Source organism: Bos mutus, chromosome 12, assembly GCF_027580195.1.
Source record: "Bos mutus isolate GX-2022 chromosome 12, NWIPB_WYAK_1.1, whole genome shotgun sequence".
Taxonomy (NCBI): domain Eukaryota; kingdom Metazoa; phylum Chordata; class Mammalia; order Artiodactyla; family Bovidae; genus Bos; species Bos mutus.
Genome location: NC_091628.1, coordinates 35,817,067 through 35,833,754, shown reverse-complemented (window position 1 = coordinate 35,833,754; position 16,688 = coordinate 35,817,067). Strand labels below are relative to the sequence as shown.

The window sequence follows — 16,688 nt, the reverse complement described above, 5'->3', positions numbered from 1 at the left end:
GGGATTGCCCGCCACCCTCAGAGGGGGCTTCTCCAACACGCCTGACCCTGGGGTCAACAGCACTGTGGGAAACACCAGCCCAAAGTGTGGGTTTTCACCAAACGGCAGACAGGAAGCTCTGAACAAAGCATCTGCTTTATGACCTGACCATCGTGGTCACTTGATGTCCATCACCAGGACACGTCTTTCCCAGAAAGAGCAGAAGAAAAGATGTCTGTATGCAATCAAACATTTTTATTTGGAATAAGGATCAGAAAAATGAAGGGAACTCCTCAAATGTGTAGGACCACAGGGTCCTCAGCAAGAGATCAGAAAATAATTACAAAAACATTTTGCAGCAGATTAAAATGACTTGAAACTACAACCACCGATCATGATATGTAAACACGTGGAATCACATGAAAGTAAGCAGTCAAATCTTCGGACGATTTGCTCTCTTGTCTGCTGGGAATTGGGGGGGATCCATGGTCCACAGACCCCAGCGGCTGTAACCAACCCCTGCCTGGGGAACGTCCCCTCCAGGCACCTGCCGGGGTGAGGACAGCAAGCAGGGCTCCCTCTGCCGGGCTCCCGCAGCCCCCCTCCCCACCCCGGTGTCTCAAGGCCTCAGGACTGAGGGCTGGTAGTCCCCGCTCGGGGGCGGCAGTGGTCACCACAGCATCACTGGGGCAGCTGGTGCTTCAGCTGGGCGAGTCTCATGAGGCATCCGTCCCGCCACGCCCTCCTGGCAGCCAAGTGCTCTGCGTCATCCGGAACCTTCACGCACATGGCCTGGGAATGGGGAAAAAAAAAGAGGAGAAAGGGGAAAGAAGCGTGAAGGACAACTAATTAAGCAGAAGGAAAACCACTCCTATTTGTGCACACTCTTGAATCTGCTTTCAGAGACAGAAGAAGCCTGGCAAACCCTCAACTGATGTAACTCCCCAGACCCGGGGGGAGCTGACGGCCAGGGTGAGCCACCAGCTCCCTGGTCACACTGCTCGCAGGGTCCCCTGTGACCCTGACAGGGCCGTGGACGGTCAGCAACAGGAACCTGGAGGTCAAGGCAAAGACCCCAGCTGCAGGCAACACCTTGTTTCCGCAGGCAGGAGCTCACATACCTGGTGCACCTTCTCAGCTGTAGCCCCAGAGAATTCGGGAACGGGTCCAAAAGTCTTCAGGACACGCTTCATGCCTTCACTGTACCTGTCACAGTAGCTTAACATACCTGGAAGCAGAAGGAAACAAGAATACCCCCGGGTCAGTGAGCTCCATCTCCACCCAAACCTGGGTGTGTCTGCAGGGTCTGGCCCCTGTGGGTGTTGAGGGCCGGCTGATGGGACACGCACCCTGCTCAGCCACACCGGGGTCAGAACTCAGCCTCTCCCGGCAGTAAAGCCCTGAGAAGCGACCCGACTTCCAGGCCCCCACGGTGCCTGGGTTAGCATCTCTCAGGGACCTCGGACGGCCCGGGTCAGCTCTGAGTCCTCAAGTGTCACGTGAGTCCTCTTTGCACCACAAACGTCTCCTTCAACAATGTGCCTATGAGGTCACCTGTGTACCTGTGTATACCACTCAAATGCATCCCCTGAGAACCAAAGATGGCAAGTTCAACAGCATCCATTCCCTACTTGCCTCTTACCCATGGGCTCTAGTTGGCCCTTCACCTCCTGGGCGACAGGTTCTCTACACGGGCTATTTACCCGCGCAGGGCAGGCCCAGCTGTGGCTGCCAGGTTAGGGCCCCACCAGCCCCAGGGGCTGCAGGTGACCCCTGACCACACGCCTCCCAACGCGTCCGCCGACACGGGGCCTCAGTGGAGGACAGAGTCCTAGGTCTGTGGTGGAGAAGCACGTGGAGCAGAGGCTGACCCTGAAGGGGCAAAGGGGACGCCGCCCTCAGGGTAGCGTCAGGTGTGCGTGGGGGAGGCTGATTCCAAGAGGAAGCCATTGGCTGCCCGCACACGGGGTGGCCTGCCTGTACCGGCCGCTCCGCACACACACACAGCCCAGCCCGCCCCTGCCCGCCAGGCAGGGAGGCTAGGCCAGTCGGTGCAGGCCTGCGCCCGGGGCAGGTCTCACAGGAGCCCAGCGCAACCCCCCTCCAAACCTGCTGAGCTGCCCTGGCCCTCAGCCAGTGTCTTTCAGAACCAGGGAGACTCAGCAGTGGGTCAGACAGGCTAAAAGGATAACAGGGAACAAACAAACTGCAGGATGTGAAGCAACCCAGAGCAGGGCTCACACCTGCCCCACAGACACTGCATGTGCATGTATGCTAAGTCCTTTCAGTGGTGTCCAATTCTGTGCGACCCCATGGACTGTAGCCCGCCAGGCTCCTCTGTCCACGGGATTCTCCAGGCAAGAATACTGGAGTGGGTTGTCATGCCCTCGTCCAAGGATCACAAACACTGCATGATTCACTTAAAAGTGATCTCCAATGGACACGCCTTAAAAAAAAAAGATGCATAACTTCTGTGGGGTTAGTTTTTGTGTATCTACATCTGTGTGAAAGCTTAAATTCACTGATTTCAACTGCACTTGGCTCAAATCATTTCCCTTCTCTCTAAGAAGGATGACACCCACTTTGTCTCAGAAGAGAAAGTGGTCCGATGGATGAAAATTCAAACACACTACTTTTCTGACATCAGCACCTGCACTTAAGCTCCGGACGCTCCCTTTTAAATTGAAGGGTTTTGCTGCATTTACCAGAAGCATGGGGGACAGTTCAGAGCTTGGGGAGGCCCCCCACCGACCTCCACCAGTTCTCCTGGATACGCAGCATGTCTGCAACATGGAAAATGCCCCAAACACTTACCTATTTTTGGAAATTAAATATTTACTTCACTGTGCCTTTTTGTAGGTTTATTTAAACTAAAGGTGATACAATCTAGGCATAAACACAGCTTACCCATTTTGAGGGAGCAGTGACACCCAACAGAAAAAGCTGGAAAGACAGAGAGGAGAGAGCAGGCAGGTGTGCTGTAGTTGTGAGCTCACCCACTTTCGGGGAAAACGAGCTGCCCTGCCCCTCCTCCCCCACCATGAGCCTCGGGATGCAATTCAGGTGCCCTGTTTCACCTCCGGCTACTTAATGACTTCGCAACAAGCACTCCTCTCTCGTGGCCCCAGTGAAGTCACCTGAGAATCCCAGGGGCTTTCTTGTACCTTTTTTCCTACTGCCTTTTATAAAACTTGTAGTTTTAAAAGAGCTTTTCATTTCTTCAGAACAGAATAAAATACGGTAAAACTCATACAATTCATAATTTCCCCCCAACTTGCTCGAAAGCCAATTAATATTTCAGCCCTACTAACATAAGAACTGGAGAAGGCAATGGCACCCCACTCCAGTACTCTTGCCTGGAAAATCCCATGGATGGAGGTAGACTGCAGTCCATGGGATCGAGAAGAGTTGGACACGACTGAGCGACTTCACTTTCACTTTTCACTTTCATGCTTTGGAGAAGGAAATGGCAACCCACTCTAGTGTTCTTGCCTGGAGAATCCCAGGGACGGGGGAGCCTGGTGGGCTGCCGTCTATGGGGTCGCACAGAGTCGGACACGACTGAAGTGACTTAGCAGCAGCAGCAGCAACATAAGACCACTTTCTGCAGCAGGCTCTCAGCTCTCGGATAAACGCCCACTGTCTGCTAGGCCAGCAGCCTGCACTCACTCCAGACACGGGAAGTTTGTGGCGAGTTGGAACCCGTGCTGTGAAGAAAAGTCCAGTGAAGGAAAGTTCTCCCCTCCCATTAGGGTCAAAAAGGAGGGTTTTATTTCCAACTGTAGTTTTGGCTACTCTACACCATGAAAGATGAGTGGTATGGGAATTACTCTAGACTAATGATCTCACTGACAATGGGAAGGAAAAAAGCCACTTCACCTTTCATCCCACTCAGCTGCCCACCCCACCCCCACCCCACCCACCTCTTCTTTGCATTCATGCCCTCTGCTTGGTCAACAATATCCACTTCCAAAAACTCACAGAGCTTAGCTTTCTAGAAGATCCTGAGGGACTTTCCTGGCAGTCCAGTGGTTACAAGTCCATGCTTTCACTGCAGGGAGCCCAGGTTTGAGCCCTGGTCAGGGAACTAAGATCTCTCATGCTGCGTGGCACAGGCCCCCTCCCCCTCCAAAAAGAAGACTTTGAACCTAACTGCTTAAGAGCTGTTTATACGGAATAAGAAAAGATGGGGAAAAACAGATTCTCATGAGATTAGCTCATCTCACCGTTTTTGACTCGAGCCCAGTGTCTCCATCCGGCTTACACCACCCCTGTGAAGGTCACGGCTGCTGTACCAGTTTTACAGGTGGGTAAACTGAGGGGCAGTGAACTGACCTGCACGAGGTCATCTAGCTTGCAAGTCTAGCAGGGCCCCGCCAGCCAGACCCACCACTCACAGCTGGCACTCCACGGCAGAGTAAGCGCGCTGGCCTCCTCTTTCTCAGGCACTATTTTATTAGATTAAAAATACATCCTAAAACATGTCTACCATTTCCAGATAAACTATAGCTTTTAAGACTAGTAACCAGCCTTAACCTGAGATTCTGGCTTTACGAAAACTACACCCAAAAGGAGGCATTCCCGATACGTTCTGGTGGCATGGTGAGGAATCACGCACATGTCCACGGTCCTGAGCCAGATCTCAGAACTGACTCCCTCTGCTCCCTGGAATGCTCTGAAGTTGAAAGCTACATCTGTCCACCACTATCACGGTCAGCCCATTAGGCTTTCTTATCAGCTGCTTTGTTTGAAAAATTGTCGCGGGCCTCCTTCCTGTCTGAACGCTGTTTGTTCTCGAGTTTCATCAGCTTCTGTTTCTATTTGTTTGAGAATTAACTGTTCTCAGTCTCTCCCTATCAATTTCTTGTGATACCTGAATTATTTTTCTCAAGAAAAAAAAAAGGAAGAAAGAAAAAGAAAAACATGACACATACCTCCAGGCAGCGTCTCCTACATGGTGCTGCTTCTCCTCAGTTTAAGACAAGGCAAGCCTGTTTACAAACTATGAAAGCAGCAACTGGCACAGACCCCTCGGCAGCCCCTACCTTCCGCGTTGAGGTGCATGGTCTCCAGGGGCCCAATGAACGCATACCGCAGGCCCAGGCCGTCTGACATGACAAGGTCAAGGTCACCCGGAGACACCACACCTTCCTGAGAGGAGAGAATGGGGTCCAGAGGTAAGCTCATAGGGAGGGCAATTTGTCACCATTGCTCTCATCCTCACTTCTCTAAACAGGACCCCAAACACCCCAGAAGCCCTAGAACAGGCTTCGTCAGATGTGGAATCACACAGCGATCATACACGAACGAACCCTGAGAAAAGATCAGCTTGTGAAATGGTTGGACACCAATTCAGTTCCTGTCCCTATGGTCCCCACCTCCAGTGTCCTGGCTTCTCTAGCTCCCATCACAGCTTCAGGGAAGGGGAGGAGGGGGCACGGCGGATGGGGGCACAGGGGGTAGGGTGTCAGAGGAAACAGCCAGAAGTGTCCCCTGACATCTAAGACCTGAGGCCATTGGAGGAGCAGGAAAGCCATCCTCAGGCTCTGCCGGCCTGCAAGCCCGGCCTTGCCCAGCTTTTAACGAGTTTGTAGAAGAGTGCTTCTCTGACGAAATGCATCTCAGAGCTGTGTGTTTGCAGAGGTGGGGCTGCCGTTCACAGGGCCTCCACCGCCCATGTGTTCCTTTGGGAAGGCCCAGGGACGCATGGTGACAACCTGCATGACCGCCGGCACCCCCGGGATGTCCTGGCACATCCTCCGCCAAGAGCCGATGCCCCCAGCAACCTGGGCTCCCTGCCCCTGGTGCTGGTACCAGGGTGTCAAGCACCTTGTCAGCAGGAAGAGTCCTCCAAGTTTCCTATTAGTCCTAAACCATCCTCGGGCTCACATGACCACTGATGAGAGCAGATCCACTCAGGTCACTCAAATGCTCAGTCTACCGGCCTCCACTCTTGGTGACAACGCTGGGGGGTTAGGGGGGTGTCAGGAGGAAAAGTGCACACGAGGCCTATGGGGCCGCCCAGAACCACCAGAAACGACTGCTAGATGGCAAGGGGCCCCACTTCCCATATCATGTCTCGGCCTGGTCCTCTTCCAGGGCCGCCCTGGCCCCTGGGGATGCTGTGAGAGGCAGCTGGGCGGGGATGGCTGATTCCCAATCCCCCAGCCCTGGTCCCTGGGTCAACATTCCAACAGCCTGGGGTTTTCATTCCAGCACCAAACTGTGAGGGATGTGGACCCGGAGGCCAGCCTGACCTGTGATGTTGTTTGCCTTGGCTCTCTTCTTCCATAACTACGTTCTGCACTTTCAGAGCTGACTTCCAAAGATTTCAAAACACCCACAAAGTGAGCCACCCCAGAGCAGTTAATTCTTGATTTGTTAAGTGTCGTGAGCGGGGACAGTGACCTGACTAGACAAAGGGTCAGAGGGCTTCCCACCACCCAACACTGTCAGGTCCGGAGGACCCACACCTCCTCCGGGCTCAGGGTCCTTCCCTCCTGCTTCATCCATAGAGGGCAGTCAGGTTTTTATCAGTTGCTATTCATTAGCTGAACAAGTTTAGAAAAGGGAAAAGTCTTCATGTCTCCTCTTCCTAACTGCTTCTCTCTGCTCCATATGGATTTTCTGAGGTAGGCTTCTTTGTGTATTAGTCACTCAGTTGTGTCTGGCTCTCTTTGCAACCCCATGGACTGCAGCACTCCAGGCTTCCCTGTCCTTCACCATCTCCTGAAGCTCGCTGAAACTCATGTCCATTGAATTGGTGATGCCATCAACCATCTCATTCTCTGTCATCCCCTTCTCCTCCCACCTTCAATCTTTCCCAGCATCAGGGCCTTTTCCAATGAGTCAGTTCTTCGCATCAGGTGGCCAAAGTACTGGAGCTTCAGCTTCAGCATCAGTCCCAATGAATATTCAAGGTTGATTTCTTTTAGGATTGACTGGTGGGAACCTCAGCTCTGCCCTGAAGGTCATTCAATTGATTGGATGAAGTCTGCCCAGATTATTGAGAACAATCTCCTTACTTGAGTCAGCTGACTAGATGCTAATCACACGTATCAAACACCGTCAGCACTGTGTGTGACAGAATGACCAGCCCTCTGCTTGGCCAACCCTCACAGGGGACCCTCAGGCATCCCGGGTCTGGTACTCTGTGCTCAGGGAGAGAAGGCGGGAAGACATCTCTAAAATACCCACCGGGGGACTTGGACTGGACCTGGGGAGACGAGGAAGAAGGGGGAGGTCCTGGGGGTTGTGCACAGTTCAGGGATGCAAAATGTGTTGAGTGAGGCAAGCCTGAAGACTATCTCCTCTACTGATCACCAGCTACAGAAGTAGTCTTCCTTCTAATCAGCCCATTTTCCTACTAAATTCTGTCATTTAATTATTTATTTTGCATGCCCTCTTATTCACTTGCTTTTCTCACGTTTCTCCTGCCATCTTCCCTGGTCTCTCTCCCTTTTTTTTTTTTCCTTTTCTAGAAATTACTAATTCCCAGATCTTGATCTTCTTCTACTTTGTTTTGCTCTACTTTTCACCACATGTGGTCCTGAATTTTCAACTTTTTCTTGTGCAAACACTTCTCCACCTCAGCCAGCACCACCACCACCAGGAACAGACTTGCCCCCCAGGAATTGGGACAAAGTTATATACAAGTTTCCCAGCCCACAACCAGAGCCATTCAGGCCTCAATCCAGTGTCTTGACCGAGGCAAAAAAACGTTTTACTTGGTTATGTGTTAGGCAATGAAATGTTGTATCTGAGGGTGAGAATGAGTGAAGCCTGAGATGGTCCAGAATCACCCCTGTCAGAGGCTCAGGACAAGGGGTCTCAGGGAAAGAGGCCCCTTGAGGCTTAACCCCAGATTCCCAGAGACGGTCAAGCTCGAGCCACATGGGAATGACCTTAATGCAAGACGGTAAAGCCCAACTGGGGGCGCCGGGCCCACCTTTACAAAGTCTAACCCCATAGCCCGTACAGATCCAAGATTCAGAATAAGGCAGTTACAGACAGTGGAGTTTAAACTAAGAACTACCATGGTGACGAGGAGGCCAGCTTTTCTCATGAGGAAGTACCTGGAGCCATGAATTCATTCCCTCCACGCACACACACTTGCGTGTTTCCTCTCTACACTCGTTGCCAGGCAGCACATGTCCGACGTGCACCACGAAACTGGCTCCAGAGCGAGACCGAAAAAGGCCCCCTCTGCCCGTCCCCACTCACAGCTCCTTCCTGGAGGAGGTGGGGCAAGGACAGGACAGGACTTCACAGGAAGGACTGCCCAGTGCTGCCGGCCAGCTCTAGTCACCCCTAAGCTGGCGGTCCATGAGCTGTGCATTTTCTGGGAAGCAGGGCGGGGCCATTCCTTCAGGATGACCGGGCTCCGAGCACCTTGGAGACGAGCTGACTGAACACGCTTAGCTGATGCAACAGGGCACTGGATCACAACCCTCCCGCCCCTGTGTCCAGAGCCTCAGACAGGATCCTGGGTGGGGGGAGGTGATGAGAGACACGAAGAGGACTATTCTGGCTGGCAGGGCCCCTGGGATGTGCAGCCCCAGGTGGGCCCAAGCTCCGGTAAGGTATCCCTTTGGATGGGGCGACCCTGCTGCCTGAGTCGTTCTGGGAGAAGGAGCCAGAGGAGGAGACTGAACGTGCAAAGAGGCACCGTAAGGCAGAACACCTGAAATGACCTTAAAACATCCCACAACAGGGGAAAGGTTCATTTTTTTCAAAAAGATCAATGAAACAAAATATCACGAACCGTTAAAAATGAACAAAAACTCAAGGAAAGTATTCTTAACACGGACTAGACAAGAACGCAGAAAAAATAAAAGCACTCTAACTCAGGGTAGAGAACAGAAGTGGTATTTTCCCTGTGAGTATTTTTGAGAATAAAGCCTTCAGTGGAAATAAACCAAAAAATGAAAGGGAAGGAGAGGAAAGACTTAGTGCGGATCCAAGGGACAGTCTTAAAGGAAATCAGTCCTGAATATTCATTGTAAGGACTGATGCTAATGCTGAAGCTCCAATACTTTGGCCACCTGATGCGAGGAACTGACTCATTGGGAAACACCGAAGACAGGAGGAAAAGGGGACGACAGAGGATGAGATGGTTGAATGGCATCACAGACTCAATGGACATGAACTTGAGCAGACTCCAGGAGAAGGTGAAGGACAGGGAAGCCTGGCGTGCTGCAGTCCATGGAGTTGCAGAGTTGGACACGACTGAGCAACTGAACAACAAAAGGACAGTCCAGAGCTGTTTGGGCCACAGTGGTGTTACCCACTTCTCTCGTGACAAAGCTCTCAGGAAGAAAAACACCGGTGGTAAAGAGGCCAATAGAAACAAAAAGTCTGAACCTTAAAACCATTCACAGCAAAATCCCTTGTTTGGGCAAATACAAGTGCACCGGGGCTCGGTGAGGCCAGGACTGAGGGTCCTTGGGAAGGAAGCTCTTTACACAGAGGTTTGATGGCAACCCAACCCAGTGATCCTGCCTGGGGAATTCCAAGGTCCATGGGGTTGCAAAGAGTCGGACACGACTGAGGGACCAACACTTTCACTTTGAATCAAGCAGTGAAAGCCGCCCCCCCCAACAGCAGGCACACACAACCCAGTCTCTGCCCCTCTGACCTCCAGGGCCAGCTCCCGCCTGCACTGGGGGCGGGACGAATAGGCTCCTGTCCAGCTGTTACCTGTGGCCCCCTTCTCTGCCTCCTCTCCTGGGCACTCATTCCCACCCCACCCCCCACCTCCATCAGGGGCCCCCGGCCTGCCTGTCAGCTCACACCAGAGGAGCTGAAACCTCTCACTGCCCGAGCACCTGTGGGAGAGGACAGGCAGTCAGGTGTTAGAGTAACAGCACCTCACTTTGTTTCTTTTTTAGAGCTGTTAGAACACTAGCATAAATGCTTTTGCTTTAAACACTGTAAGAGTAACCCCAGGCATGCCAGACAGGTTTTTTTTTTTTTTTAATTGAATGTGTGGTTGGTGTTTTCATTATGTTTATCTGTTAATGGGGCTGGAGTTGTCTCTAAAATAATACATCAGCAGCATGTCTCCTTTGAATAGGGCTTTACTGCTCGCCACTGTGGCTACTCATAAAGTCACCTCCTATAAAACAGTAAACACTGTTATAAAAATGGTCTACTTCTTACAGACCATCGTTGCTGGAAGAGTTCTAATTAACTGATGCGGGATTGAACTCGCGTCTCCTGCACTGCAGGCAGATTGTTTACCGTCTGAGCCACCCAGGAAGCTCAAGTCTGCGCAAAACCACCACTGGCCTTAGAAAAGCTCCTGCAGCCTTCTGGCTCCACAGTTTGTCACATGTGGAGTAACTCAGGTCAGCTATGAGTGGCCTCTGGTTTATCTGATTGGCTCCCAGTGGTCAATGCAAGACATTAAACACTTGCTGAGCGGTGGGTGTGCTTCTGATATAGCTCTGGGGCTTCTTAAAAATGCTGAGACCATGGGGTCCTTCCAGACCTGTCCTGTAACAAAAAGCATCTCCCGTTCCATCGACCTCTGAATGAAAGGCCATTGACAGGAGGCTCTTCCAACTAACAGCTGAGAAAGCAGATGTCGGTTAATCTGGAGGTTGGTAGGAGTCCCCTGGTGGTCCTGTGGTTAGGACTCTGAACATTCACTGCTGGGGGTCCAGGTTCAATCCCTGGTTGGGGAACTAAGATCCCACAAGCTGTATGGCATAGCCAAATAAATAAATAGACAATAAATTTATTTTTTTAAACCCTTAAACTTTTTCTTGAGGGGGAGGAGGGGGCATGTGGCTTGTAGGATCTTAGTTCCCAGACCACGGATGGAAACCAGGCCCTCAGCAGTGGAGCCCTAACCACTGGGAAACCAAGGAATTCCCAATCCCTAAATCTTCAAGTTTAAATTTTAGACAACATAAAATGTAGAGAGTTCTACAGTGGAGGGTGTGGTGGCATGGAGGCAGGAGCCCAGCTCCGTCTTGACTCCTCTGACTTCCCTTCACATCCTTCTACACGAATCTCCCTGCCAAATACACAGACGGGTGTCGCCAAGGTCTGTTCAGCAGCACTTCATTCAAGCCGCTTTTCCCTTCTGGCCACGTGCCAGGTGAGTCACGCTGAAGCAGCCCTGTTATTTCCAGCACCTTCCTCTGAAGAAACCTTCTAACCAGCCCCACACCCACCACCTGGAGCCGGGCTTTGAACTTGCTTCCTCTTGTCGGGGCTGCAGACTCCCTGATCCAGGGACAGGGAGCGTGTGGCTCAGCCTGGGCCTGTGCTTTCCTTCGCCTCCTCGCTGTCCATTTGTTCTGGTTTTATTCCAGAACAGCTGGGAGGGCCTGCACTTACTGGGCTGCAGGGGACCCACTCAGGGTGGTATTCGTGGAAAAAACTCCCTCCGCCACGCCTAGACTCAGTGAAGGTCCTTCTCAGAGGTCGTGTGTTTGAGTAGTAAACTTCCTGGATGAACTTGGACTTGGGGAACTAGGGGCACGCACACTGACCCTGGCTCTGAAAGGAGAGAAGAAAGCCAAGGACCTCATGCCTCCAGGTGATCACAGCCCAAGTGAGAGCAGTGTGAGCACTCCTCACGCATCTATAGCCTCGGGTCCTCTCGTCCCCAGACTCCCTGGACCGCACCACCTCCCCCAGCCGCCCCCTCTGCCAAGGAGCTGCTGTTCCCCCAAGTCTAAGCACACTCTCAGGACGAGGCCAGGAGCTCACCACCCCGTAGCAGGTCTGGCCCAGGAGCACCAGACTCGTGGTGACCGGAGAAGGGACTTCCTCTCAGGCCTGAGGAGTTGCCCCATCTGGCCGCCACCTTTGGAGGGACCCTTTGTTCACACGACAGAGATGAGGAAAAGCAGGCTGCCATCTTCACCTCCGCTCCTGAAATCAAAGGCTGCACAACGATGCCAAGATGCCAAGCAGGAGGCCAGCGGGATGAGGGAGATGCCGTCTGGCAGTTGGGTAAGATGGGGGGAGAAGTGAAAACCTAGTGTTCGTTGTTCAGACATGTTTGTGTTCTAAGTGAAAGTGAATTAAATCGTTTTAAAAAATCAACGTTGGGCTTCCCTGGTGGTTCAGAGGTAAAGAATCTACCTACTGATGCAGGAGACACCTGTTTGATCCCTGGTCTGGGAAGATCTCACATACTGAGGAGCAACTAAGGCCGTGTTCCACAACTACTGGAGCCCGAACACTCGAGAGCCTTTCTCCACAGCAAAGGAAGCCACTGAGATGAGAAGCTCCTGCAGCGCAACTAGAGAAAAGCCTGAGCAGCAACAGAGACCCAGCACAGTTAATAATAGAAAAATTAATGAAAACATTTATTAGACAAAGACCCATCACAGCCAAAAATAGAAAAATAAAACATGTATTTAAAGAAACAGCTGTATTCACATGGTATCAGGTATGTAAGCAATTAGACTTGATTAAAGTTTGCTGCAGGGAAACATTGCACTGTCCTAAACTACACTCAACAGAAACACTTGATGGAGTTTAACCACAGAAAGCCTGGTCTGCTCATTTTACCAGGTGACCTTTGAGATGCACCTTAGTAGCCGAAAGCAGTGCTCACAGTGGCTGCATCCATGTCCAGAATAAAGCTGGGCCACAGAGGCCTGGACTCTCTCCAAAGGTCCTGTACGGACCGCAGATACTACGTCCCGAACTGAACACCAGAATGGAAGCCCTGGAAGCCCTGCAGCTCAGGACCCACGGGCAGATATCCATTTGGAGGTTCTGTTTCTCAGAAGCGTGAACAACACCTGAGCTCAGCAATCTGAAGCTCATTACCACCCCCACATTCCAACGAACTGAGAATCCTCAGAGGCTCTGTGATTCACCGCCACTCACCTCCATGACCCTCTTGCAACAGGACAGGAATTTACGAGCAGTGCAAGCTCAGCCACTGTCTGGGCAACAGTCTATCACCTGAGCACTTCTTCCCTCATCATGCCCATCAGCTTAAGGGGATAAGCTGAAAAGCACTTTCCCAGCAACAGGATCCATCACCCACAGACCTAACTCTGGGCCCCTAGGCTGCGGTTGTCAGTGTTTCCCGGCCAATTAGCGCTGCTGCTAACTAGGGCTGCTCTGGCCCAATTCTGCAGCCGAACGGGCCACAGAAAAAGGACTGAGTGGCTGTGAGCGCCCACCAGCCCTCATGCAGTCGCGGCCGGGGGTGGGACCCTGTGCCCCGGGAGCCCGTTCCTGCCCACCCCGCCCCGACCCCTGGTCGTGTCCCCCACTTGTTCCCCACTACGACAGGCCCGCAGTTGCGGGCCCTACCCTCCCACCCCATCTCCTCTAGAATTTCTCTCTCCTGCTTGGCTGCAAGGATGAAGGGACACCCTCTCTCCAGAGCTGATGAGACGAAAAACAGGAAAACCATAAGGGGGAAGAAAAAAATCAATGAAACCAAAAGCCTTCTCTTCAAGAAACTGACAAACCTCTGTGTGCTAAGTCACTTCAGGCATGTCTGACTCTTTGCAACCCCATGGACTGTAGCCGCCAGGCTCCTCTGTTCATGGGATTTTCCAGACAAGAATACTGGAGTGGGTTGCCATGCTCTCCTCCAGGGGCCTTCCTGACCCAGGGATCGAACCAGTGTCTCCTGCATTGGCAGGTGGGTTCTTTACCACTAGAACCACCTGGGAAGTCCATATGTAAATATACAGGTATATAAATATATATATATATATATAAACTCCTCTCTATGTGTGAGACAAGAATAGAACTAACAAGTTTAAAAGCTATCCACTGTTTCTTCCTCAAGCTCTTGAAATAAATGGGGTTCCTTTAAAGGACACAAGTTTACTCAAAAAATAATTTCTTTTTCCTCTTGAAAAACAGTGCCACTGGGGGTGGGGAGCAGTCTGAGACCGTGGGGAAACTCAGCACATCACAGAGAAAATGCTGTGGAAATGACAGGAAAGGGCAAGAATAGAAGTCTTCATCACGTGTGAATATCCTCTGTGACTGATGGTACAGAGGAATCTCTTGAGAGGAAGGGGTGCCTCTGGTCTCTGGAACAGATCGGGCCTGGTTCTCTGCCCACCCCGCCAGGCTCCTGCCCCTCCCATCCCCCCAACCCCACCCCCAGCCCACCTGCCCGCCCCCGCTCAGCCAGGGGCCCCAGCCCCGCCACACACCTCCACAAGCCGCCAAGCCTCAGCGATGACCGCATACTGGAGGCGGTTCAGGGCGAAGCCGTCAATCTCCCTCAGGAGCCTGACCGGGGACTGTCCGACCCTCCGCATCAGGGCATAGGTCCTGTCCACAGTGGCGGGGGCCGTCTCTGGGTGTGGGACCAGCTCCACCAGCGGCACGTAATACGGTGGGTTGACCTTGGGAGAGAGATGGCCGGAGAGAGTTAAGAAGACGGCTCTGGCATGCGGGGTGTCACTCACGATCCTGAATGGTCAGGGTGGGTGGGGGGCAGGTTCAACACAGGAATGAGGGGCCCATCCGATGACAAGAAACTGGAGGAATAAAGTCGTTCACAAAGAGGGGAGACAAAGAAAGAATTTGGGCGCAGAACTGCAGGCATTGTAACCAACCCTGAGGTTCCAGCTCACGGGTGCCAGTGGGCCCCCTGCACGTTTACCACTGACTTCCCGGGGCTCTGCCACCAGCTGTCCAACCCTCACAGGCTTCTCCCAACCTTCGCCCAGCCTTCTCTTCCCACATGAGTCACTGCCATTCTACCGCATCGGTGCTATGGGTAGTATCTTCCTCAAACCTGGAACTCCCTTAATGTCTCCATGCTGAGCCTCAAACATTGGCTCCCCCGATCAAATCTCACCCACGAGTCACACAGGCAATGCCCTAGAGCCTCAGTACCGAGTGTCATCTGAGACAGGAAGAGAGTCTGCCCGCAGTGGGACGGCTTGCCTGACCAGCATTGGTTTTCTTGTGGTTTCTTGGCTTTGGTTTTCTCGGTTTACTTTGAGAAATCCTTCTTGAAGATTCTTAGAGAGAGTTCTCCTACCTCTAAAGAAAATGCTATTTGACAAAAGGCTTGCTAATAACCCTCACCACTAAGCAGATGCACGCTCGCTAAACTCTTTCCCCAAACGATATTGTATTTTAATGTTTTTCCTCCGAGTATGGGTGAAAATGGGTAAAAATCTCACATTTACCAAAAAGTACAAGAGGCATCCATTTTAAAATGATTTCCACAGGAGAGAGAACATATTTCCCCTGGAACAGCCTGGAGGGGCAGCCAGCTGGCCCTCACACCTTGGAGGTTTCCCTCTGCTCCCAGCCTGTCCTGGGGGAGCACCTACTTCAAATAAACTATAAATTCTCAGCTGAATCACTGACCCCCTGACTGGAGTCACTGAGTTCCTACAGAGATATGTGACCTCTGGCCTTTTTAAACATCAGAATTATAAGAACAGAGAGCATGTCTGTCCGTGATGAACTTCTCTTTATGGGAAGACAGGGGTGTTGGGCTTGGGGTCTCTGCAGTGCTGTGAGCCTTGTAGGGGCAGAACACAGGTCAGGACAAACAGGTAAAAGGCGTCTTTCTGTGCATCTGGCTCACTCCTGTCTCAGTCTCGCTCGCAGGCTGCCTTGCAGACTTCCTACCCACACTTCCTTTAAGCCCTACTGTCCCCGGGCCGCCCTGGCAGCCAGCTTCCCTCTGCCCACTCAGACCCCTCCAGGAGACATGGCGCCATAGGCACGCTGAGACCACACATGGCCTCCCCGTTCCCCGAGTCATAGTTGTAACTATGCCCTGGTCTCTCCCCCTCACCTGAGCACATGCCCCACCTGTCCTAAATCAACTCAGGTGGTGGGAGCCGACCTCACCACAGCACCCCAGGCCTGTGACAGTGAGTGACTTGAGGCCAGAAGTCTGTAAGATTTGTTCACTCTTTCTCACAACGCGTGAGATACAAGATACAATTCAAGGAATTCTGGATAAAATTCTTTTTAAAATGATGATAACGTCCAACTTGCTAAATATACTAAAAAGCTAAATATACTAAAAATATACTAGATTGTACAAGTTGAATTGTGTGATATATGAATTACATCTCATATGTTAAAAAGCAGTTAAAAAGCACAAGCAGGTTCATCGAGATGAATTGCTCCTGGAAACCCAAACGAGACTCGCTGGGTTTCCTGGCTGGACATACTCACGGGGTGGGCCACCAGGCACTGCTTCACGTGCGCCAAGCCGGCGAACAGCTTGGAGGGCAGGAGGCATGAGCTGGAGCTGCTCAAGATGACGTGGTCGTCGGCGATTTTGTCCAGCTGAGCGAACAGCTTCCGCTTCAGCTCCAGGTTCTCCGGGACACATTCCTAAAAAGGACAACCTCACGTTATCACACAGGGTCGCCACACTCAGGCCCAAGCAAAGCATCTCGTGTTTGCGTCCTTCCCAAAATGAACCAATTAGAGAACCACCAGCAACATTCAAGAACAGGTAGAGAATGGACTTGTGAACACAGTGGGGAACTGAGAGAGCAGTACTGACACATATACAGGGTGTGTGCTCGGTCACTTCAGTCATGTCCGACTCTTTGTGACTCTGCAGCCCGCCATGCTCCTCTGTGCATGGGATTCTCCAGGCAAGAATACAGGAGTGGGTTGCCATTTCCTCCTCCAGGGGATCTTCCCGACCCAGGGATAGAACCCACGTCTCCTGCATTACAGGTGGATTCTTTGCCATCTGAGCCACTGGGGAAGCCCCC

At 52.0% G+C, this 16,688-nt stretch overlaps 1 protein-coding gene across 1 annotated transcript in view; it reads right to left on the bottom strand.

Annotated features, from left to right (window-relative positions):
• Window positions 1-219: 219 nt before the first annotated feature.
• CRYL1 (crystallin lambda 1) overlaps window positions 220-16,688 on the bottom strand; it is a 56,702-nt gene continuing 40,233 nt past the window's right edge. The window contains exons 4-8 of the mRNA XM_070380551.1: window positions 16,135-16,296; window positions 14,136-14,330; window positions 5,025-5,130; window positions 1,101-1,207; window positions 220-771 (exon numbers count right to left, since the gene is read on the bottom strand). Coding sequence (XP_070236652.1) covers window positions 661-771; window positions 1,101-1,207; window positions 5,025-5,130; window positions 14,136-14,330; window positions 16,135-16,296 — 681 coding nt within the window. The 3' untranslated portion in view covers window positions 220-660. The remainder of the gene's footprint in view (window positions 772-1,100; window positions 1,208-5,024; window positions 5,131-14,135; window positions 14,331-16,134; window positions 16,297-16,688) is intronic.